Genomic DNA, 26,514 nt, shown 5'->3' with positions numbered 1-26,514 from the left:
TAATCACATTGAGACATAATTGATAGTAAAAATTGATGTCGGGTGCCAAAATGTAATATCCCAGTAATTTTTATTTTATTTTTTAACAATAAGAAATACAAGCAATCACCACAACCCGTTAAGGTTAGAGAAATAATCCAAACTACTGAAAGGGAACCCTTCCACCTTTTGTTCACCGAGAGCCCAAGCTGGGAAGGTGAGAGCATACAGTGTTTCGGGGATCGTTAGCAACAACAATCAACTGAAATTACAATGCCTGGGCGGCAAGCCAGCCCCTTCTGCTTATCCAGCAGGATAGAAACCAAACTCTTGGCGGTAAACCGACCAAGGGAAAAATGACAAGAAACCAAGATTCAATCACTCTATCGCATATTTCAGCGGGAGGACTTTACATCAAGACATCACTCAACTGCATATTTCAGCGGGAGGACAATTGCATTAACTTATCACTCAACCACTTATTCAGTGGGAGGACTGAAAATTACAAATTTGTTGAATACCAGGCGGCAAGCCAGCCTCTTCCACTTATTCAGTGGGATGAGAGTTACAAAGATAGAACTGGTTAGTAGTACTACTACCTAACCTTACAATAATAGAGATGAAAGAAGGAGAGTAATGCAGATTTCTAAAATAAGGATATAAATTTCTGTTACAACCAATCTGCAGGCTGAAAGTACAAACCAGCAGCCTATAGAAATACCAAAATACTCATAACTCCCTCATTTTACATCCAAATCAACTCAAACCAGTCCCAAACCCACCGTACATCATAAGCAATGACAACCAATCAAAACCACACCCCAAACAAACCCTTATTTATTTTGCACGCATCCCAATGCAACACAGAAAACCCACGCCTAGCCTAAGAATTTCGATTTGGCATAATAAATTCAAAACTCCAACAAACGTGCTATAAACTTACAAAGTTTATCGCCAGTGTTGGGAAGGAAGATAGAGCTGATACCTATAACCGTCAGTCGCTTCAGCAGAGAGGTGTGATTGAAAATATGCTTCAGCCACAAGCAAAACCAGCGAGCCTCCAGAATCACTTCAACACCAAAAATGTCTATGGTAAACTCTGTGAATGTAGGAGAATACAATGCACAGCTAGGTACTGTATTTCAAGTACGAAACCAGGTAGCACTAGGGAGACGCACTCCGAAGCCTCAAGTTCTGTCGCCAAACCGGCAGCATAACATTACAAGTTCTCAAGATGATCCAAAAAGAGAGCCCAGGGCTCTTATTTATAACTTCTTGCTGCACCAAATTCAAATGCAAATGCACACAAATTCGCCCAAATTACATGTCCTCCAATGCACCCAACACATTTGAATTTAATTAAACATGTCCCTTCAAAATGGTGTCCACTTATTTCCAACTCCCTAGGCAAAGTTCGAACTTTTGCTAGGTGAACAACTTGCAATATTAAAACAATATGAACATGACATGTTTGATCATTCTCAGCGCCGCCTGACTAAGGGAAATAATGATATTAGTAGCATATATTTATCCTTTTCCCTGAGTCACCCAAAACACGATTAATCAGTAATAAACTAATTAAATATCAAACCTTAGGATAAGGAATTAATATTTAATTAAATAACTTATAACTCCAATACTGATTAATACCAAAATCAAGGATGAAGTTGTGCGATGAAGACCACTGAATTGTGCTGAGTCAAAACCTTGTCCAAGACTGCTAAAAATAGAAATGCTCAACACAACCACTTACTAAAAATAGTAAGTCAAGAAATACTGCTCCGAAAAACATAATCTTCGCACCCAGAGAAAGTTCTTGGAAAGCTCAGTAGAACTGCATCAACCAAACAGCCAAACCCTAACTTACTAAAAATAGTAAGTTTTGACTTCACCAAAGAAACAAATGCATGTTATGCCACCCTGGAGTTCATGGAAAACCCAGAAGGAAACCATAAGCAGAACTGAAGAATTCCCTCCTGACAAACCCTAGAAAGCTCGTGCAGAACTCCACAAAAGTTGGAAACCCTAATTCTCCTTTCCAATTAGCCTACAGGTCTCCGGAATAGGCCAATGGACCACTGAATGCGCATCACTGAGAAGGGGACATTACACAAAATGAGCACTTACTAAAAAAAAGTAGTGTACTCCAAGAATTGTGGAGAACAACCTGGAAAGCCAAGAATGCTACAAAGAGTGTTGCCACCAACTAGAACACCAAATAAACACCCACACAGTTGTCGAAAGCCAAGAAAACTGAAATCAAGCTCTCCAAGAATGTTAGAGTCCCCCAACCACCACCAATTAGCCTATGGGAAACGAGGAATAGGGTAACAGGAAACGACAACTGACTAGATCCAAGAAGGGGGCATTACACATGAAAATGAGCATATTTAGTGATTCTATCAACAACCACATAACTACAAACTTTAACCTAAACGTACCTATAGCTTTAGGAGACAAATGAGTCCCAAGATGGAGAGGACCCATTTAATGCTATAGGCATCATCCACCTTTACCCCAATAGCAATAAGCTAACCTCAAAGTTCAATGATCTTCATAAGGTAGTGTCTAATCAATCATGTGTGTGACACTAAGCTTGTTCTTTAGCAGCATCTTACAAGAAATGTTCAGACAATCAAGGTATCATACATATCTTTCATTGCCTTCTTCTCTGCAATGTGAGGGATCAAATCGTCATTTCACCATCTACAATTATGTTCAACCAATTGAATATGGTCAATAGGAGATGCAACCTTCATCTCCACAAAACTCTAAAGATCAACTTCCTCTAAAAGCATTTGCAAGCAACACTTCCAAGATGTAAGGTTGCAAGTATTCTCTAGATGGTCAAACTCATTGAGACAAAGATTCGTCATAGTTGCAGCTTCTAGATCATGCTAAAACCAAACAGAACAGCTGAGAATAACTCATATCAACAACCTATCACAGGGGCCAATAAACACTTTAATCATCGAAGCACTTAGAGCATCCCACCTTGTTGGTTAAAAATTTTGTACACCTGGGAAGTGGTGCAAAATTGTGGTTTCAACCACAGCGTGTGAGTGTAAAACTCTCCTAATTTAAGGGAAAGCTCCCCCTTTCCTACTATTACTAACTAAATACTAATCTAATTTGGGCGGGACAACATCCTTTTCTCTTTTTTCAGAAAAAAATGATATTTTTTTCTCTTCCTAGAAAAGAAATAGCAGTTAACAAAACAAATACAGTTGTTTAAAGAACTTTAATAACAACAAGAATGCTTATACAAAAAGGAAGTGAAGTTTCCATGAAAACTCAAAGTCTTCCATCACCCCACCCCCCCGCCCGAGACAAGAAAATAGAAACAAATCTCAAAGTCTTTTAATTTCTACTATCCTATCAACCTTTCCAAAATGATTAAAACCAAAACAATATACAACATATAACAGCACAAAGTCTGCAAATATGATGCACCTCTGAACTACTTCAAATGGGAACAACCACAAGCACAAAGTCTTGCAACTCTTCTTAGCTTTTAAAACTTAACTACACTAATTTAACTTTCACTATTTGCAGCACAAAGTCTGCAAGAAATCAGATTAAAGCTCCTTTCAATAATCTTGTTACAATCTCAAGCAAATGCAGAAAAATATACCACTATGACACAAGAACACAATGGATATGAGGGTATGACTTCAACACAAAGTCTAAAACTCAAAGCCTTCTTGATATTACTTGAGAAAATAATTTACAAGTATGAAGCACGAAGTCTTTATGACTATAAATTTCTGCAGAGTTTTCTTGCTTGCTGAAAAAGAAAAAAATTACATAGAGCACCCTCCAATATATAGGAGAGGAGCTGAGAGCAAAAAGTGGGAGAAATCTAACTAAGACTTTTTCCACAACTAACTATAACTAGCTATGACATTCAAATTACAGTCCTATTGCTAACCAACATCAAAGACACTCTCCAAATTGCCATGAGAAGTATCCGAAATTGGTGATGACACATTTGTGCAGGCAAATGTAATTGGCATAACAGGATCCACATGGACTGTAGAGAAAGAATCCACATCTGTGTCAATGGGAGACATGGGTACATCCAAAGACAATTGAGGGATGATCGTGTGAGGAGAATCTGAGTCCATAGTAGGAGGGGATCATGCTCTATTCTCTCCATGTGCTTCATCTTCAGGGTCAATGACATGAATCTGTACTTGAGGCTTCTCTTTTCCTTTCAATGATACCTCTTGTGGAGGGATAACTAAGGCTCTACTCACCCTTAGCTTGATCCTTGTGCCCGATGAAGAAAAACCCTCTTTGGATTTGACCTTGACCTCAGACCTACACCCAATTGGTCCCGTTGAATCACTTTCTGCTCCACCTTTGATCTTAATGGTTTTTACATTATTGTTCTTCAGCCAAGCATTGGTGTTAGCAAGGATGGGCTGAAATATATCAACAATAGAGGTACACTCCTACAACCATTGAGGAGATGGAAGAGAAGCCTCAACAACCCTTTGTTCTGTATATTCCAGGTCAAGAATTTTCTCGTCATCTATCATTCCTTTTGGAATCTTGGTTAGATCCAGATCCACAATTTGCTCCAAGGTGAGCCTACTGTAGTCCATTTTCTTGACATCTGTTGTGCAAAGAAAGATCAACCCATATATCCTCAAGGCGATGAACATGAGTGAAAGCTCTCGTGATTTTGTCCTTCATTCCCCGATAATCAAAATCTTTCCTTGTCTTGAACTTCTTCAACTTGATTTCTTGAAGTTCTATTTCCATTGCCTTGGCTCTTGCTGAAGTTGTCAAGGAATAACGGCCAATCTACAATGGATTGTGTGAGGATATATTGATGCCTAACGGCCAATCTACAATGGATTGTGTGAGGATATATTGATGCCTAGCTTATGATTGGCTAACTGGACTGCATGAATTGTCATCAGCTGCCTAGCCAACTCCATCAAGATGATCTTGTCATTAGGATATCTGGGAAGCATGTATGGTTGATCCTCAAAACATCCAACTCTCATGTAAGTGAAAGTTGGGAACTGTAGGAACAAGCATCTATACTCATTCACCTTCTTCCAGGCTGCCCCAGACACTATCTTGTTCTTGAGTGTTTTATCAAATAAGCACATGAAATGGCTGAAGAAGGCATCTTGCACCCTCTTGTAGTGAATCCCATTGGGTCTCAAAGTGTGTTGCTCATAATATTTCCATACTGGTACCAGTGATCTATCACATTTGGTAGAAAGACCAAGAAATTGCCTAAGTAACACTGCTATGTACACTAAGTAGGAATTCATATAGAAGGTGAGGGTGGTTGAAACTTGTGACAGTTGCTCGCACAGGTTATCACTGATGACTTCACCCCAGTAAATATAAGACTGCCCTCTCCTCATGACTACAATGTATTTGTACATCCAAATCTCAAATACATTAGACTGCTTCAATCCCATTATTCTACTGAGAAGTGTGATCATGTCGCTGACTTCCTCAATGAAATCGAACCGATCAACTTGGGCCACCTAAAAAAACAAGTTCTAGGAGTCTTGAACCATTTGGAATTGATGTCTTATACAATCTGACCTCTTCTAGTTGTAATGATCCAAAGCACTCTTCATTGAGATATCTACATACGCCAGGGCAACAGGAACCTTGAAGATCTTATCAATAGTCTTTCCATCCAACCTAATAATGAAATTGCCGTCATCATCCTTAATGGTCCTAGATCCACTATCAAAATGAGCAGCACAGGCAAGAACAAATTCTGGCTCCAAGGCAGCCACTAGGAAAGTGGAAACCAAATGGATGTGACTATTCAGGAGCAACTCCATGCCATGGCTTGGCAATCCCTTTGCTCTTTCAAGAAATTCAGACATGTAAATATGTTTGATCTCTGTGTCTTTAATCTCATCCACCAGAGAGCTCACTTGAGAAGGAGCAATCTTGTTCAACTACTTATAATACTTGTATTTCATCTTTTTGTTGGAAGGAGATGTCGGCTCTTCTGTCATTGAACAAGAATCTGCAACACTACAATGGAAACTCCAAAGGGTCAGGACGTCTTCACAAGCTATTGGAGAAGCCATGATACCAAATTTTGGAAAATCAACGCCCAACCATGATATTTATCATTAAGAACGGGGAAACAATGGAAAAGCTTGCACAGCGCATAATGGATAAGGCTTTGACAATGACAAGGGTGGAATTTCAGATCTTGTGGGGCAGACTGCAAGTGAAATGAACTCAAAATGTGCAAGTGGGAAAGCACGAACTTGTGGAAAAGAGCTAAAACTTTTAATTGCAAATGGGTCTTTGAGACCCAAATGCAAGTGTATGCAATTGCTATTGAATGGGAAAAATGAATTCGCAACTAGAAGCTCGAGATCCCAAATTAATCTTGCAAGCTAGGGCAAAATGGCATTGAACCTGCAATCGGGTCTCTGAGACTCGAATGCAAGTGTGCAAGGCATAATGGGAAAGAATTAACATTTTGCACTTGAAATCGAATCTCTAGGACGTGATTGCAAGTGAATATATTTATATACGGATGAAGGTGAAAAGCTTGCAATGTACATTACAAATGAATATGTGATGAAAGGCAATAGATGAAAGACTTGCAATTGGGTCCTTATACAAAAGAATGTTGATAGGCAAAAGTGAGCTTACAATCTAGGACCCGATTACAAGTAGACAAGCATACTTGAAATATGTATCAAAGGGAAAAAACGAAGTTCGTATGCAATCAATAGCAAAGGGGAATACGAGCTCAAACTTGCAATATAGGAAACGGCGAAAGGGACTTGCTAGTGGCGGGGTAATGACCTGCACAATGGAAAAAATATTTTGCTAATGCATGGATAATACCCAAATAAGGGAAGGTTTGAAAAAATAGATGCCACACAAAGATTATGATCTGCCATCAATAATGCATCCATTTGACCATAAATTTTGAACTAGAAAGAACAAGTACAAACGAAATGACACATCCTAGGAGAAAAATGAAAAGAAAGAAAGAAAGAACAGAAAAACGCACTTACCTCAAGATAGAAACCCCAAGGAAATGAAACACAACTCGCTTAGACTCTCAAGCAGCCTCAAGGGAGAAAAGAAAATGATTTCAAAGCCCCAATGATAGGCTCAAATAAGTGAAAGAGGAGGGATACTCCTAATACGCCACAATGTCTTGAAGACAATCTCCAAGAAAAACGCAGAACTAGAAATGCCACACAAAGGGGAAAAACTCCTAAGCAAATCGAGTTATGAGAAGCCTGATACAGGCAAGAAACATAACACTTATCACTCGCAACATATACTTGTAGTCGGATCTCAAAGGCCCGATTACAAGTATGTGGACTCGACATTTTTAAAAAGAAAATAAAGCTTCACTTGTAGTCAGGCCCATGAGACCCGATTACAAGTCTTAAAACTCATATTAACAAAAAGACAACTTACTTGCAATCAGGTATTAAACCTCCAATTGCAAGTCTTAAAACTTTACAAAGAACAAACAAGCTTGTAATCGGGTCCCTAAGACCCAATTACAAGTGTTTTACTTGCAATACACTTAAAAATCTCCCTTTACTTGCAACGTTCAAGCCAAAACCCGAAATTGCAAAGAGATGAAGAACAAATACAACAAAAACAAACCAAAACTAAAACAAAGATGACAAGAACAATTACACATGACTAGAAGAACATATTAGAAGAGACTTTGCCTCGTAAAACGCGCCTTAGAGACAAAAACTACGAATTTTAAGGGAAAATTCATAGGGCTTGTCCTATTTTTGAGAATTCAAAAATGAGGACAACACACCTACAACCTCTCACAGGTCCAAATTACTTCAATCACTAAAGCAAGGGCATCACACTCACTGAAATCCTCTGACAGCTCCCTCTCTTATGTAGCACTACATACACATTAGAAATTTTCAGGTGACATGCTCTAATACCAAGTTAAATTTTCAGATAATGGTATGCAAATTATGCACTCAAAAAACCAACAAGTAGCTTGAAATGAAAACTGCAAACAAAACAGTAGATATGAATACCCTAAACTACAGACACATATTGCTGAAAATATAAACAGCAGATACTTAACAAATATGAACTCTCAAAACAGCATGTATCTTTTAATAAAAACTGAAAGAATTACATTGCACTAATTCAACACTCAAATATACACCCTCTATCTTTCATATTTCAATGGTGTGCCCTAGGTCTCTTTTATAAGACGAGAACTCTAGGTTTTACAAATGAGAAACATATAACCTGCTAGGCTAGAAAAAAAACATTAAAGCAGAAAGGCAACCAAAGCAAAAAAGGCCTTGTTATAAAATAAGAAAAGCATATTCTCTTAGAATGTATAACCTAATCTAAACATAAGAAAAGAAAACAGCATCTTTTTACCAAAAATAGGGAAAAATAGAAGAGATCTCACCCAGCTAAATATAGGAAAAATTAAAACAAAATGTTGATACAAAAAAACTCTACTCTCATCTTGATGATGATCATGAATTGCAATCCAGAATGTTGATACAAAAAACTCCTATGTATTTTTAATCCAGAAGCTCTCAAATCACTACAATGAACCATGGAAATATCATATCTTTAAGCTAAAACTAAAACTAAAAACTAATTCCTATGCTGTATTGGAAAGTGTTCCCTGCTGAAGGAAAACAACTGCCAAGCAACACTTGAAAAATTAACATTCAGCAGCCAAAAAAATTTGCAGTTTGAACTGAAATAAAGGTCCTTATAGTTGAAGATAACAAAGTTGAAATCTGCAAACCTGGCACTTTGGACATCAATGATCATTTTACATGTCAAAAAGCATCCATGTTCTAAGCATGTCTGCCAGCACTGACTCATTAAAATGTAAAGAATGAATTCTGTCCTACATATCCTAATAAAGGATGACTCCATTCACACCTGGTTGAAACACCACATAAGAATTTCTATAGCCATGGATGGAGAAGGGTCAATCACAATGAATGAAATTGTGAAAAGATAATGTGAGACTCAAATAAAAATCTGCAGAGGTGTAATGTACATAATGTGACTCACAATCATCCTGTTAATAACATGGTCGCACAGACTGGTAGCTCTTTCTAGACAAACTGCAACTTATTAGTTCACAACAGTAATGGTTGCATGAGCATCAATAATCAAAGGAATTGATGATATACAAAGAAAGGGAACCTCACACTTAATCATGCAGAATAGTAAGAATATTATGGCTAAAATACTAAATATCTCTCTAACTGCAACCCCTGCATTTCCTGACGATGACTCTGAAGTGGAAAAATGAGAATGGCTCTGCTCAGGTTGAGCCTACTGATATACATCAACTGCCACTGTGAAGAAGTAGACTTATGACACAAAGTTTAAAGTGCAGTCCTTCCATGACCTCTGTCATTAATATATTATATAATACATAGTACACAGACTGCTTACTATACATGGGTTTCTCTTTGATTTAGCTTTCTAATGATTCTGTTGCTGAATAATGGATAGAAAGAAAGTAGTGAAAGTTTATCAAAGAAATAGATGGTCAAGGGGAGAAAAAGTGAGTGAGTTTCTATTTACTTTGACTCCATAGTTGACTGCTGCTCTGACTATTGTCTCAAGGCTAATTTTCCAGTGTAATGGTGGCAGCCTTTTTAAGTTTGATTGATGGAAAAACAAAACATATACATTAATAGAAATATCTAGAATTATAATGTACATGAAATTTTCATAGTTCGCTAGACTGAAACGAAGAGCTTTTGAAACAACTGTATATTTAGTTTTCATTAACACGTAGGATCATAATCCATGATCAACATCAAGAAAAGAGCAAATTATAATGGGATTAGACAACTAGCTCATCAAAAAAAGCGCATAAGAAGCCAAAGATGATTTTTAAGGAGGTAAATTGTAAATTATTTAATTAAATATTACAAATTAAAATTTAGCGATGAACTCTGAAGGTTGAAGGACATGCAAGATGATACAAAGGTTAAAACTTAAGAATATATGAGAAAAGAATTGAAGTGCTGGACAGATTAAAAAGAAGCATCTATTTTGATCCAAATAGAAGAGTGGAGAGATGATTGAAAAGAAAACTAAAAGAAGAAAATTTGTGGGTTAAGATTGTGGGAACATTAAAGAAAGTAGGAGTGCAATGTTTAAGGAAAGTGTTTGAAAATTGAGGGTATGTTAGGAGCACATATAGAGATGAGAAAGATCCAAATAGAGGTGAGAGAGAACAATGGTTGAGAGTATATGTTGCACAAGTTTGTAGAACCCAATATATTAAAAAATCAGTCTGGTTCAGCAATTGTTAACCCATGAAAAGAATAATGATTAAAGTGAAAATTGAAATAGGCCATACACTAAGAAGAATTGTGAGGAAAGATTAAGTGTCGAAAAAGAGGACCAACACTAAAATACCCAAACAAAGTTAAAAGAAAGTATGATGCAAGGAGTAGAATAGAGCAAGGAATAAAAAAGGTTAGGTTAGTGAGTGGGGCAAAGGGGAGGATTGGCCACAAATGAGGAATGATAAATTGCAAAGGCCAAAAAAATCTTAAAGAAAGCTTATAGGTAGTGTTGGTAAGTTTCAAGGGTTCAATTATAAGAAGATATGGCAAAGGGTAGTACCAAATAGATCACATGGAAATGAAACAAAAATAACTGACAATTAAAAGAAAACCCCTAAACCGAGTAGAAACCAGGGGGTAGTAAGTGGATTGGCACAAGGTAAGAGAAAAAGGACAGATGAGGCCACAAGAAAACCAAAGACGGGAAAAACAGTCAACCTAAAAGAATTTGAAAAGTTATGACCAAAAGACAACCCAAAACAAGAGTTAAGGACATGGAACATAAAACACAAAAGGTTCCCTCCTTAACAATTATCTTTGGTTTTCCGTCTTCTTCGGTATCTCATACACTTTTTAATGAGCTTCTTCTACAATCTTATTATCATTTGCTCTTATCATGGTGATGGATCTTAGAGCATGATCCAAAATGTCAATGAAAACTAAATATACACATGTTTCCAAAAGGTCTTTGTTTCATATCTAGGCTGTTTACTGTATATGGATTGCTACTTGATTTAGCTTCTTAATGATTCTGCTATTGAATGATGGATTGGAAAGAAAGCAATGAGAGTTTATTAAAGAGACAAATAGTCAAGGAGAGAGGATGTGAGCTTGTTTAAAAGAGAGAGAGAGGGATAGATTGAAATATTTTCTAGTCACCCCTGTGGCATTTTCAGAAATGGCTTTGAAGAGTTTTTCGGTGTTCTGACAAACTGGATATTTTGCAGAATCTTATTTGACAAGAATGTGTGGAATAGCAGTTGTGTGTAAGGCTTTCTTCATTTTCTACTTTGATGGAATGCAAGGTGATTGGTGTAATGTAATATGTAGCCCTGTTTATGCTTCAATTTTTTTTTTGTTTTTTGAATGTGTTTTGATTATTTTTTGCAATGTTTCCAAATGACAAATATAGTGCAGATAAATAGGAAATATTGCATCACTTTCAATTCAGGAAAAATAGATAATACTCAGAAATTACACAGCTGAAAATTCCCGATTTTATTTCTAAAATTGAAATACAATTCCTTTCAATAATAACAGCAACCAAGTTCATAAAAATACACTACATATCTAAATCCTACATACCCAGAAAATGCAACACTGGTTTTGCTTGAGTTGCTCACAAAAATCACAAAAATATCACTCCAAAGTGAGCATCAACCCTCACAATATGCTCCAAAGGTTACACTGAAGGTACGCAAGGAAGTGAAGGTCGAAAATGCCCCAAAACAGCAAGTGTAACCTCCCCAAAACCCGAGACGCCCAAGTGGAAGGCATATGGCTAGCTTGGAGGGAAAAAAAACAGCAATAAACAATAAATCTTCTCTCAATCTCCCCCTATTTTGTCCTTCAAAAAATTAGTGCTCAATACCTCTCCAAACTAAAACAAAATCTCCACAAATAAGCACAAATGTGACTCCTGTATGAAAACACCAAGAAATTCTCCATATATTGTCTTTCAACTATGTAGAGAATGTTGTCTACAAGGGTTTCCATCCTTACAAACTAAGAAGCAATCTTCCTATAAGAATCAACAATATCCAATATCAAAACTCAACATGTCCAAATGAATTCCCAAAATGCCTTTTTATACTTTCCGCAAGAGGTCCAAACCTCTTCTCCAAGCACACTTTATTAAATAAAGTCATATCCTTTAATTCTCCAATGTCCCATTTAAAATGAAGGGCCTATATATCTAAATAAGTCACTTACTTTATAACTGGCTCCCTTATAGTATTTCATTATATTAATTGAAATTACAATAAAGTTAAATCTTTAATTTAACTTTATTAATTAATAACTTATCATTATTTAATTTAAAACCCCTGGACTATATAAAATACTAAGATGGTCATCAAAACTGAACCCATCGACAATACTTAAAATAGTTCCCTGCCAACTGGCCCAATAGGTGTTTGAAATTGACCTACTAAAAATAGTAAGTATTGGAAGACTAACCCAAAATCACTCCAGAAAAAGACATTTCGTTCACAATTCTGATGGGAGCTCAACCAACCATCAAATACTATCAAGTTGCTGGATAAACTGCCTCCAAGGTTCCCTAACCTTAACTCAATAGCCTATGGGAACCAACTGAATTCGCTAAAGGTCCACCAACTCAATTGGTTAGGAAGGGGACTTTACAGTCTACCCTTCCCAAAAATTGCTTGTCCTCAAGCAATTTCAGCTCTAGATGCTGCAAAATCTATTCATTCTCCTATGTGGCATCCTCTACTAGCAAGTTCTTCCATTTGACCAGAAATTTTATGTTGACCCTCTTACAAAGAGTCCACTCTCTGGTATCAATGATGGCCTCTGAAATCAATATCAACTTCCCCTCCTCATCCAACGGTGGCAACTCAAATGAGGAAATCACATAATGCCCGAGTGTCTTCTTGAGCCTGGATACATGAAATACATTATGAACTCTACTACTAGCTAGCAACTCGAGCTCATAGGCAAACTCTCATACTCATCGAGGCACTCTGAATGGACCATAAAATATGGGTTTGAGCTTCTCTGGTCCACTCTTCTTAAGAGTAAACTGTTTGTACGACTGCAATCTTAGATAAACCATGTCCCCAACCTCTAAACTATGCTCTATCCGATGCTAATCAGCATGCAACTTCTGCTAATTCTATGCCTATTGCAAGTTTTCTTTCAGTGACTTCATGATGTCCTAACTCTCTTGCAGTAAGTCCTTTGCCTTAGGCACTATGTTATCCCCAAACAATAGATCCATGAAGTTGGGAGCCTCATATCCATATAAAGGCATGAATGGCGACATCCCGATAGACATGTGATAAGTAGTATTGTAGCAATACTCACCAAGGTGTAGCCATTTGATCCAAGCTCTTTGCTGCCCAAAAACATAGTTCCTAAGATACCCCTCCACCCATTTATTCACTATCTTTGTCTGTCCATCTGTCTATGGGTGGTAGCTAGTCCTTGGAGTGAGCTCAATCCCACTCAATACTAAAGAGCTCCTGCCAAAAGATACTTGGGAACTTGTTGTCCCTATCAATAACAATATTCTTGGGCATCCCATGCAACATGAAAATCTCTCTAAAAAACAGGTTAGATACCTATGTTGCTATATAAATCACTAAAATGGCAAAGAAATGTGCAAATTTGGTCAAACTATCAACCACCACATAAATGCAATCTTTACCCTCTACCTTAGCTAGTGTTGTGATGAAATCCATAGAGATAGATTCCCATTTCTGATTAGGAACAGGTAGGGGTTAAAGTAGACCAGCTAGATAAGTATACTCATTCTTGTTCTACTAGCAAGTGGGACACTCTTTGGCATACTTAAGGACTTCATTTTTAAGCCCTTTCCAAGTAAACCTCTCCTAGATTTGCATGTATGTCTTAAAAAAATCCGGGTGACTAGCCATAGGTGCATCATGGAAAGTCCTCATTACCTTTACCTTAAACTGTGAAGAAGGCACCAAAAGATTCTATCCTTGTATATGATCAACTCATTGACCACTGTGTACCTATCATCATGAAGTGTGCCCTCTATAACTCTTGATGCCCATGAATCTTTGGCATACTCTGCTGCAATCAACTCCTTCCAATCAGCAGAAATCTTTGTCAAAGAGCATATGTGAGGCCTCCTAGAAAGTGCATCAGCAACTATGTTTTTCTTTCCCTTGACATAAACAATGTCAAAATCATATGCCTACAGTATGATGACCTAGTTTTGTTACCTGTCATTGAAATCCTTTTGGTTCATGAAGTATTTGATGATATTATGGTCTGTTTTGATGATGAACTTGCCCCCAACTAGTTATGATCTAAATTTGGTCAAGGCATGCATAATGGCCAACATCTCTCTATCATACACAAATTAACTCCTCTCCACACCTCTTAACTTTTTGCTCTCAAATGCAATGGGGTGCTTTTGCATTAAAAATGCCCCTATGCCCCTCCTAAAACATCACACTCCAACTCAAAAGGTTTGGTAAAGTCGGGTATTGCCAAAATTGGACATGCATTAGCTACTTTAAGTGCTCAAAACACTTCTATGTTGAATCTAACCACTCAAAGGCTCCCTTCTTAGTCAAATCTGTAAGCAGGGCTGCAGTGTATGAAAGCCTCTAACAAACCTCCTATAGAATCTACAAAGACCAAAGAATCCCTTACGATGTGTGAGATTCATAGGAGTAGGGCACTCAACAATAGCCTTGATCATCTCAGGGTCCACTTTTACTCCCTCTACACCGATGATGTGACCTAGGTAGAGAAGTTTTGTCATTCTGAAGTCACGCATAGACTCCTTAGCATATAGATACTCATCTCTAAAATGCTCAATACCTCCTCAAGATGTTGCATATGCTCCTACCAAGTCTTACCGAATATCAAGATGTCATCGAAAAATATCAAAACAAATTTCCTCAACTGTTTCGTGAAAACCTAATTCATACAACTCTAAAAAGTGGTTGGAGCATTTGTCAATCCAAAGGGCATTACCAAAAACTCAAAATGACACCTGAAAGCTATTTTTTCAATATCTTCTTTCCTCACTCGAATTTGATGATACCCTAACCTCAAATATATCTTAGACAAGTACTAAGCCCCATGCAACTTGTCAATCAATTCATCTATTTAGAGAATTGGATACTTGTTCTTGATTGTTTTTTATTCAAGACCTTGTAATCAATACACATTCACATTGTTCCATCTTTTCTCTTCATCAAAACTAATGTTATGCAAATGGGCTTTTGTTGGGCCTTATGTGCCCCATCTCCAGTAACTCCTTAATTGTCATTTCTATCTCATCCTTGTGCCTCTTAAGATATCAATAAGGAGTATAATCACTGGTTTGGCTCCCTCCTCTAGCTCAATGACATGCTCTATTCCCCTCTCAAGTAGAACTCCATGAGGGATACTCTTGAACACCTTGCTATGCTTAGATAGCAACCTCTAAACATCTGCATGATAACTGCTATTTTGTTGATCTAACATTTCAAGAATTGTTGGCATGATGAGACACTCCATTGCCCACTCTACCTAATCATGCTTAATCAATCACTCTATCCTCTTGAGTGACACTACTCTAGGTCCTACATCAAAAATTTCTCTAAGTACCACTTTCCTGCCTTGGTGCTCGAACCTCAATTCTCATTTTTGCAAGTTGAAAGAGAACCCTACAAGTGATAACATCCATGTCATGCCAAGAATAACATCATTGTCCCACATGTCCACCACATTCAATTCATCATTAAGCTCATAATGACCCAACTGTATACTCAGATTGGTAATCTTACAAGTACAAGGAAGCTCGTGCCCTCTAGCTACCATCACCCTAAATTCATCATGTTCTTCAATTTGCAATCCCTTCTTAGCTACAAACCTTTCATCAATGAAATTATGTGTAGCTCCTATATCAATTAAAGCAACTACTTGCTGCCCCTTTATTACACCTCTTACCTTGAAAGTGATTGTGTTTTGAGAACTAGTAAGTTGTGCAATGGACCTCTCATCCTTAGGCTCCTCTTCTAATGTGTTTTCCTCTTCACTTCTCCCTAAATCGGATTGCTGATCTGATTTTTCTGATGTAGATTCCTCAGCAAAAATATACTACGACTACTTAGCCTTTGCCTTCATACTGCATTTATGCGAGAGATCCCAAGGCTCCCTGCAATGGAAGCATAATTTCCTCCTAAGGTCATTTAGTTGCTCACTATTCAACCCGTTTGAATCACTCTGTGGTTGATGTGATTCCCTTTGGAAATGTATTTTATCCTTGTCCTTCTTATGAGGGAATCCCTTAGACTGAAATCTGCTTCTAGAAGTAGAAGCCTCCATATCTCTAGCCTTTTTGGTGGCCCCCTATAAAGAAAGTGGATTGAGAGATTTAATCCAACCTCTCAATGGATCTGTCAATCCATCCATGAAAAGAACCATGAGTTTTCTCTCTGAAATATCACTACTAGTCTCTAAAATTTGCAACATGTGTATCCACTGAACCCTCTTGCTTCAGGTGTGCCAACTCTTTGAAATGCAGCTCTAGGTCCTTATCAAATTTTCAATCAACCTCTCTATAAAATCTGCATGAGAAGTAATCTTATCATGCCCCATGGTGATCATTCCATGATGCCACCACTCATGTGCAATGCCATCAAGATGTATAGCTGCATATTTAATGGCCTCTTCCTTTAGCATAGGATTAAGCTGAAAATAGGTACCTACCTGTTGGACCCAAACTCTAGCTGTAGTTTTCATTGAACCATCATAATAAGGAAGAGTCAATTTTCCCACCTTTCGTAAATCAAAGTTCTATGTTCTATCATCAATGCGGGGTCTATGTTTCATTCTAACATCAATATAGTCCCTCAATGATGTAGCTTGGAACTCAGAACCTCCACTCTCCCAATCATGTATATAAATTAATCTAACAAGTTCAAAAAGCTCCCTTCTCCCTAATGGTATTCCTGTCACACATTTTTTGTTGCTTGTGCTTATGCTACTCTTTGCTCCTCTATTGCCCTCTATTCTTCTACAACCAAATTTGTGTTTGACCTATTTTTGCATGTGTTATGGTGTGTAAAAGGTGGCTAATCAAGCCCTAACATATCACTGTTTGTTCATTTTGTACCCTCCAAGATGGCAGGATACACTGCTCTAATACCACTATAATATGCAGCCCTATTTGTGCTTGAATTTTTTTGTTTTTGGAATGTGCTTTGACTTTTTTTTGCAATGTTTTGAAATGACAAATATAGCGCAAATAAATAGGAAATATTGTAGCACTTTCAATTCAGAAAAATAGATAATACTCAAAAATTACACAGCTAAAAATTCCAGATTTCTATCAAAAATAACAGCAACCCAATTCATAAAAATAAACTACATATTTAAAGCCAACACACCCAGAAAATGCAACACTGGTTTTGCTTGAGCTGCTCACAAAAATCACCAAAATATCACTCCAAAGTGAATGCCAACCCTCAAAATTTGCGCCAAAGGTTACATTGAAGGTACACAAGGAAGTGCAGGTCCAAAATGCCCCAATACAACAAGTGTAACCTCCTCAAAACCCTAGACACCCAAGTGGAAGGTGTATGGCCAGCTTGGAGGAAGGAAAAACAACAATAAACAATTAAATCTTCTCTCAATCTCCTCCTACTTCATCCTTCACAAAACTGGTGCTCAATACCTCTGCAAACAGAAACAAAAATCTCCACGAATAAGCACAACTATGTCTTTTGTATGAAAACACCCAGAAATTCTCCAATATCAAAACTCAGCAAGTCCAAATGAATTCCCAAAATTTCTTTTTATACTTTCCCCAAGAGGTTTGAACCTCTTCTGCGGGCACACTTTATTAAATAGAGTCTCTTTTAATTCTCCAATATCCCATAAAAAATAAAGGGCCCATATATCTAAGATAAGTCACTTTTACATTATAGCTGGCCCTCTCTTATAGTCCTTTATTAAATAAATTAAAATAAGGATAAAGTTAAATCTTTAATTTAAGTTTATTAATTAATAACTTATCGTTATATAATTTAAAATCCCTGGCCTATATAAAATACTGAGATAGTCATCAAAACTGAGCCCACCGACATTACTAAAAATAGTAACCTTGCCAACTAGCTCAATCAGTGCTTGAAACTAACTTACTAAAAAAAGCAAGTATTGGAAGACTAACCCAACATCACTCCAAAAAAAGACATTTTTTTCATAATTCTGATGGGAGCTCGACTAACCATCAAATACTGTCAAGTTGCTAGAAAAAGTACCTCCAAGGTTCCCTAACCCTAACTCAATAGCTTGGGAACACACTGAATAGGCTAAAAATCCAACAACTCAATTGGTTAGGAAAAGGGACATTACATGCAATAAACCTCCCCTAAGATTTTCTTTGTCTAAAATCATTGTATATAGGATCCATATTACGATCAAAAGAATATAATAAGTAGGCTGAACAACTTACCTCTCATCTCAAAACTTTTCTATTAGGGTTATAGAGAAATTGTCAAAGTTTTGTGAGTACCTGTGTTGTATTTGAGCCAATAATGTGCTGAATACTTAAGGAAGATAAATAGGAGGAGGTTATGCTGGGAATGGTTTCTGCTTGCCATTATTCTGCTTATTAATGGTGGAGCCCACAGTGATGGGGACCTAGATCACTTACTTTTATAGATAGCTGAGATCTTATGGAGCAGTTGAAGCAAAAGGAACAGAACTGAGTTGAAGAACGAGGGTCCCTTGCCCAATGTACTGTAAGAAAAAATTAGTATAGATGTGTATGTTTATTAAATTACTTGTTCATTTATTTTTATATATTTTATACATCTATTTGTACAGATGTTTCTATATTGAATTGTAACTGGGTTGTGGAGACTGTCATATCGCCTTTTCCATTTACATAGGCATTTCTGGTATCTTAGAAAGTAAGTGGGTACATATTATAGGAAATGCTTAATTGTTACAAATTTGATTGTTGCGCGGTCCATATCTTCTTGAAATTTAAAAATCAATTGTACATCCATACATGCATGTTGAAAGAATATGTAGATAGAGAAGTCAGTGTATTCAGCAATCAGTAATCTATGCCTTCCATGGCCCTCAATTCAAATCATAATTTCCAGCATTCGGAATTACAAAGTACTAAGTTTGCCATGTTATACAAACAATGCTTGATTTGCTTCAGGGTATGCTTCCATAGCAATTCTTCGCTATTTAGATTAGGCATGACTGAAGTGCTCCTGGCAATACATTATAGTTGATGTAATTTTTTCTTCCCATTACTAAGGTGGAACATGAAGACTAATGCTATTTGCACTATTCGATTTTCATCCAACAGACCAATATAGATCTGTCAAGCCATTGGTCGTCTCGTTTAACGAGTTTAAGCCCTCGTAACTGTTGTGACGTATTCACACATCGCCCCATTGCAAATGGGGGCCCCTGCTTTTTGCTCTCTAAGGTTTGTTTTCTGGGTCTTTTAGGTTTTAGTCTATTAGCCTTTGCATGGTGAGTGCTGTCAAGAGGATCACTGGATAGCAGGCTCTGCTTGAGCTAGGGTGAGTCAGTTGATGCTCCAAGTTAAGGGCGTTTTTTTTTAAGGTCTTCCTTAGGCTTGGTTTTGCTGGTGGTGTCCCGTTTGAGTTCGAGGAAGTCAGTGAGTGGTTGAGCAAATTTGGCTAAGGAATGGAAGGGATGAATCAAAGATCTAGCCTAGGACAAATTCAAGCCAGTTTGAAGGTAAATTGAGCCTAGAAAGGAGAATTTCGCTCCTCACCCTTCCAAAGGGTCCAGAGCGAAATTCATGTAAAACCCTATTTTCCACAAAAACTGGAGCTATATGTCAACCTAAAGGAGAAATTTGCATGATCATGAGGAAAGGAGGCCTAATGAAGTTTGTCCAAGGTGTGAGGAGGAGAAAATATGTGAGAAATTGGCTCAAAAGGTGAATTTTGCTCCTGACCCTTCCAAAGGGTCCAGAGCAAAATTCATATTTCCTCTATTGTGCTTCTTAGCTTGACCAAGTTAGGAGCTTCTAAGGCATGGTTTGGTAGGTTTTGGTGCATATTTGCCTTGAAGAGGAATTTTTGGATCTCAAGATGATGAAAGCTAGCCTCAAATGTGATTTTCGCTCCTGACCCTTCCAAAGGGTCCAAAGCGAAATCTCCCTGTCTTGCCTTCCTTGGCCCTGAAAACCCAGTTGGACCTTGCCTAGACCAAGTTGGGTGATGGAATATCTTGATAGTGAAAGAAGGAAGTTGATTTGATCAAGTTTGATGGAGAATGGAGTGAACCAAGGTGAGATTTTGGCCAAGATTGTGATTTTCGCTCCTGACCCTTCCAAAGGGTCCAGAGCGAAAATCCTTATACACCTCAATTTATCACTTGTCAAGACCAATTTCATAGTTCCTTAGGCATGTTTGGGGGTGTCTTGACATGTTCTAACCTTAGGAGGTGAGTAAAGATGGATGAGGTCAAGATTTTAGCCAAGAATGTGAATTTCGCTCCTGACCCTTCCAAAGGGTCCAGAGCGAAATTCTTGAAAACACTCATTTTCCCCTTTGCTAAAGTCAAGACCAAGATGGAGATGAAAGGAGAGTAGTCTTTGTTTGCCTCTCAAAGAAAATTGGAGTTCAAAAAGGTCAAGAATCAAGCTCAAATCTTGATTTTCGCTCCTGACCCTTCCAAAGGGTCCAGAGCGAAAATCATTGTAGCCCACATTTCCTTCCCAATTTTGGCTAAGTGTTGGTTTCTAAGGCATGTTTGAGGATGAATTGATATGTTTTTGCCTGGAGATGGAGTTGATTGATTTTGAAGAACAAGATTTTGGCCTAAAGGAGAATTTCGCTCCTGACCCTTCCAAAGGGTCCAAAGCGAAATTCATCATAAACCTTATTTGTTGCCTTGAATGGACTAGAAACCTTGTTCCTAATGTGGAAAATGATCTAATTTTTCCTTATGAGGTGGTTTGAAGTTTGAAAAGTGAGCAATCTAGCCTCGAATGAGATTTTCGCTCCTGACCCTTCCAAAGGGTCCAGAGCGAAAATCTTCTTGAAGCTCATTTCCTCCTAAGTTTGACTAAATTTTGATTTGCAGGGTATCTTGGAAGGAAGGTTGGACGTTCTTGTTGCCTTTGAAATGTTTGAAAGCATTGAAAATGAAGGATTTTGGACCAAAAAGGAAATTTCGCTCCTGACCCTTCCAAAGGGTCCAGAGCGAAATTCCTAAAAACTCTTATTTTTGCATTGAAGAAGGTCAAGTTCTTGGTCTTTTATGAATTGAATGGAAGGGAGATAGCTTGTCTTTGCCTCTTGAAGATGTTTTGAATTGAAAAAATGAAGAATCTAGCCCAAGTCAAGATTTTCGCTCCTGACCCTTCCAAAGGGTCCAGGGCGAAAATCTCTCTCAGAGGCATTCCTTTCCTTGTTTGGCCAAATCTTGATGACCAAGGCATGTTGAAGGAGAGAATTGACATGTTGGAATCCTTGGGGATGCTTGGAAGTTATGAAAATGAAGGATTTTAGCCAAGAAAGGAAATTTCGCTCCTGACCCTCCCAAAGGGTCCAGAGCGAAATTCCTTATAAGCCTACTTTTTGACCTTTCTTGGACATGAAACCTTGTTCCTAGGGCAATGAAAGATGAAATTCTACCTTGCAAAGAAGTTTCAAGATGAAAAAATGATGATTTTTGGTCAAGAATGAGAATTTCGCTCCTGACCCTTCCAAAGGGTCCAGAGCGAATTCTCTCAAAACTTCTCTTTGCTATCAATTTTTTACTAAGATCAAGTGTGGGATAAGGTAAAATCAAGGAGAAGTTGCCCCTAAGAGTGACTTTAAGTTGCTAGAAACCATGAAAGATGAAGGAATTGAGCCTAAAAGTGATTTTCGCTCCTGACCCTTCCAAAGGGTCCAAAGTGAAAATCCTAAAAACCATCTTTTCTTCCAAAATTTGAGCAAAGCCAAGCTTGGACAAGGGTGCGAGAAGTCATTTGGATTGCCTTAGAGTGGATTTTGGTCGCCAAGAATGCAAATTTTGAAGCCAAAACTTGAATTTCGCTGTTGACCCTTCCAAAGGGTCCAGAGCGAAATTCTTAAGATCACCCCTTTTTCCTTGCAAATCAAGTCAAAATTTTGATTTTATAACCTAGAGAGGAGTGAGGCAAGGTGTTCTAAGTCTTGGAGGTAATTTGAAGTTGAAAAGATGGAGAAATAGCCCTAAAACAAGATTTTCGCTCCTGACCCTTCCAAAGGGTCCAGAGTGAAAATCCCAGAATCTACCTATTCCTTTCAAATTTTTGCTAAGCTATGCCTAGACCAAGGTAAAAGATGCCGTTGAGATTGCCTTTGAGTTGATGGTTGTCTCCAGAAATGATGATTTTAGGTCAGAGGAGGAAAATCGCTCCTGACCCTTCCAAAGGGTCCAGAGCGAAAATCCTAAAATCACCTATTTTGCCTTGCAGAATCAAATCAAACTTGGATTGGATGAAAGAAGAGAACTATTTCCTAGCCTTGTGAGGTGGATTGAAGTTGAAATGATGAAGAAGTGAACTACAAGCAAGAAATTCGCTCCTAACCCTTCCAAAGGGTCCAGAGCGAAAAACACTAAAACCATCCTTTTCTCCAAATTTTGTGCTAAGTCAGGCCTATACTAGGGTGAGAGAAGCTATTTAGAATGCCTTGGAAAGTTGTTTCACCTTCAAAAATGTGAATTTTGAGCTAAAATTGGAATTTCGCTCCTGACCCTTCCAAAGGGTCCAGAGCGAAATTCATCAAAATCCCTATTTTCTCCTTGTGTCAAGTCAAGACTTTGAGTCCTAAGGCGTAGTTGAGGTTGAAATGATGTTTCTTTGCCATGTAGGATGAATTGAAGTGAAGGAGATGAGGAATTAAGATCTAAAGCTTGAATTTCGCTCCTGACCCTTCCAAAGGGTCTAGAGCGAAATTCTTAAAACCTCCATTTTTGCCTCAAATTTACATCAAGCTTGGTGTTGGTTCTGAATGAGGATGTCCTTGGGCATGTATCTAAGCAAGTACGGTTGCAAAGTGAGAACAATTTGAGCCAGGAATGCAAATTTCACTCCTGACCCTTCCAGAGGGTCCAAGGTGAAATCCTTATAGGGCCTGTCCCTAGGGAGAATATTGAGCAAGCTTCATTTTAACATCTTCTTGTTGATGATTTAAGGTAGAAAATGCTATGTTAGAATAAATATATTATGTGTCCTTAATCATTTTATGGTTTGTCTTGCAGGTGAAAGAAGACCAGGCCAGGGCAAGGACGGCCTCCTCCAGTCCAACATCAACAGGGACGACCTCCTCCAGTCCAACATCAGCAGGGACGACCTCCTCCAGTCTAGCATCATCAAGGACGACATCTTCCAATCCAGCATTCCAAGGAAAGGTACACCATCCATCCTACAAATTGAAGACAAAGGAGGTTAAATCAAGGGTTCGTTGAAGAGGCAGACAGTTTCAGAAGAGTTAATTAAAGTTAGCTTCTCAGCATCATCAAATTGAATATCTACCAAGCTGCAAGTGTCAGACAAGGTGGCATCCCAGTCATCACTCCTCCAGTCGGATTGGTCCACCTCAGCATGTCCAGATTCAATGTACCTGACTCATCAAAGATGGCACAAACTTCAATGTACCTACCCCGGTTATCCATTGGTTGAATATTTCAGAGAAGACATGTGTCCAAATAATGCAATTATTTCATTGGTCAGAATTGAGTTGGTTGTAACAAACCCTAATTAGGGTTTTCATTGTAAAATCTCGGCCATTGATCTAAAATTGATCTGAGCCATTGAATTGTATTGAGAGCGCTATATAAGCCCTGGCTCCTCATTTGTAAAGGCTAATAGTTAGTCATTAATAGTTAGAAGGTGAATAGTTAGTTCATAGAGGTTAGATTAGCTAATGATTAATAGCAAATAGAATAGCAGTTAGAGTAGAATAGAAAGAGAAGGCAAAGATTGTTGCCAAGATGTTGTTGTAAAAGACTTGTAAAACTTCATTGAAGAAATGGTGAAATCTATGGGTCGATTCAACAATTTGCATGGTCTTTATACTTCTCAGATTTGATTTCATGTTATTAGATGAGTGGAAGAAATGTGTTTGATTGATGGTAAAATTTATATATCTATACTACTAGCAGTTTGTTGATTGCAGACTTGTCTTGTGTAGTCAACTGGAATCATTCAGCTTAAGCTTAACTTCAATTGTCGCTTCTTCACTGATATGCATCAACCTGATGGTGTCTATGCTTATAGCGATGATCTGAACATCATAAAGCTTTCCTCCGAAGATCGCACAAGCCTTGTGGAGATGGTCCTGGGATGTCAAAACAAGACTTAGTTAAAATTTCATCAAAGGTTATTTATTGCTCCTACATTCTTAGTGTCAGAATTAGATCCTTTCCTCGCCCTTATCCTTTTCTTTTTTTTTTCAAAATCTAGACTAGAGAAATCCTATGTTCCAGTAATATTCAAAGCGAATTAGACGTTCAGTCATCAAGTGTAAATCCCCTTGTGATTCCAGCAAAATCACATCATACCACAAAGAGCTTATCTACGAGTAGAGAACCTACATACAAGAACCTTGGAGTTGCCTCAACTGATCCTTCGACGAGATCTTCAACAGTTGGAAATCTTTGCTCAAGAGAGGATAAGGTACCTTTAGGTATTTTATTCTGTGTTCGCATGTGCATAAAAAACACATCAACAGTAACCAAAATTAACTACAACTTAAACTGTTTTATAAATATTAATTTGATGATCTGCTACCCTTGGAAAATAGAGCTTCTGTTAAATTGTTACTTCTGGGCAGCATTCTACATAAAATAACAACGAAGTCTACATTCAAGCTTCAATAATGGTGATCGTTTTCTAATATGCTTGTGTTGAAGCAAACATGGAAAGATGGATTTGCTTTCTTCATATAATGTGATGATGCACTCTTTGTTACTGAGATTTGACTTGAGTGGGAAATAAAGGATACTGAAAGCGAAAAGAGAGAGAAAGAGATATAGAGCCATTACAATGAAAGTCGTTTCTATTGGTAAATTTGTAATTTTTCTGACGAGGGGTATCCAACCAAGCTTATTGCTAGCATTAAAAAGAATAAACAGTGATATCCAAAAACATAATGTATTATATCTGGCTCTGAAAATGTTCAATCTTGAATATCTTCACCTTGTTAAACCATGGATCGTGAATAATGTCGACGCTGCGTTTATGCACAATAGTGGGGCGAGTGGCCTCGCTCATATACTCCCTCTGCATCGCCGTGTTGATGTTGATCGAGAGTAGTGAACAAGAGTGCCCCAGTAGCCATGATCGCAACCTTACAGGACTAATCTGCGCTCGTAATTGAGCCATAAACGCAAGCTTCTTTCTAGGAAGACAATTGCGACAGAAGAGGCGAACGCGTCAGATCTGAGATTTTCGTTATAGTTTGGAATTTAAATGCTTTTTAAAAAACTATATTGTAGAAAAATCGTACAATTTAGTAAACTTTCAAAATGAAAAAAAAAATCAATTGGGGTCAAAATGAAAAACTATATTACCTCTTAAAGTGATTATATAGGTGATTGTGACATTCGGGTCATCATGAAATTGGGATGCTTTAGATCATTTCTCGATGTTATCATGGAATTGAGATATTTTATGTTATTTTTCATTTAGTTTATGGTTTATCTTGAGGAAATGCTTTAATATATCTAGATATTTGACTTTTTTTTAATTTTTGTATGTCTTTATTTACTATTTTTTCATACATTTTCATATATAGCACTTATTCTTATTTTATTTGCATTCATTTCAACATATCTAGCTCACTTATTGGTTCTTATTTTCTTGTATCCTCTCCTAATAATAAAATTGAGCATTATGTGTCTTGAATCATTTTCTTGATATAGGATAGTGATTCCAAGTTATGTGGATTTGACCCAAAAAAAGTTAATTCAAATTTTACTAACACACACAATTTTTCACTAATTATTAGAAGCCAACTTTGTACACATTTTTGTGACAATTCATTATGTCTTAGTATTTAAAGACATTCATTGGATATTAATTTATATCTTGGAATCATCTTAGAACATTGAGCACACAATGAGCATTTATTAGAGAAATACTTTATTATGCACTAAAAAGAAAAGCATTAGCTTCAGAATCATCATCTAAGAAATTTGCATGCTTGCTTGATGTTTGACAATCTTTTTGTAATGGGAAAACGTAAAAAGCCCAAATCTAATTAATTAAAATCTATAATACCGCACAATAGAAGTATATTCACAAACTCAACAATAAAATGAATGTAATCATTAGAAACTCTTTGTTGAATTTGAACGCTTCACTTCCATTGCTCTTCTGCATCTTGTGGTATGATGGCTCTCAGAGTCGCGTTTGAAAACTTGCAAAATGTTAGCACAAGAATTTGAAGATTTTTGGTTGTTGTAAAAAGGGATTTGATGTTGAATTTAT

The 26,514-nt window shown here is 37.4% G+C and overlaps 1 protein-coding gene across 1 annotated transcript in view; it reads right to left on the bottom strand.

The window, feature by feature from the left end:
• The window catches only part of LOC131074954 (NAD-dependent malic enzyme 62 kDa isoform, mitochondrial), a 264,127-nt gene extending 238,614 nt beyond the window's left edge, over positions 1 to 25,513 (bottom strand). The window contains exon 1 of the mRNA XM_058011705.2: positions 25,222 to 25,513. Within this exon, the coding sequence (XP_057867688.1) occupies positions 25,222 to 25,407 (186 nt within the window). The 5' untranslated portion in view covers positions 25,408 to 25,513. The remainder of the gene's footprint in view (positions 1 to 25,221) is intronic.
• Between the last annotated feature and the right edge of the window lie 1,001 nt (positions 25,514 to 26,514).

This window comes from Cryptomeria japonica, chromosome 11, assembly GCF_030272615.1.
Source record: "Cryptomeria japonica chromosome 11, Sugi_1.0, whole genome shotgun sequence".
NCBI classification, from domain to species: Eukaryota; Viridiplantae; Streptophyta; class Pinopsida; order Cupressales; family Cupressaceae; genus Cryptomeria; species Cryptomeria japonica.
This window is presented reverse-complemented; position numbering and strand designations above follow the sequence as displayed.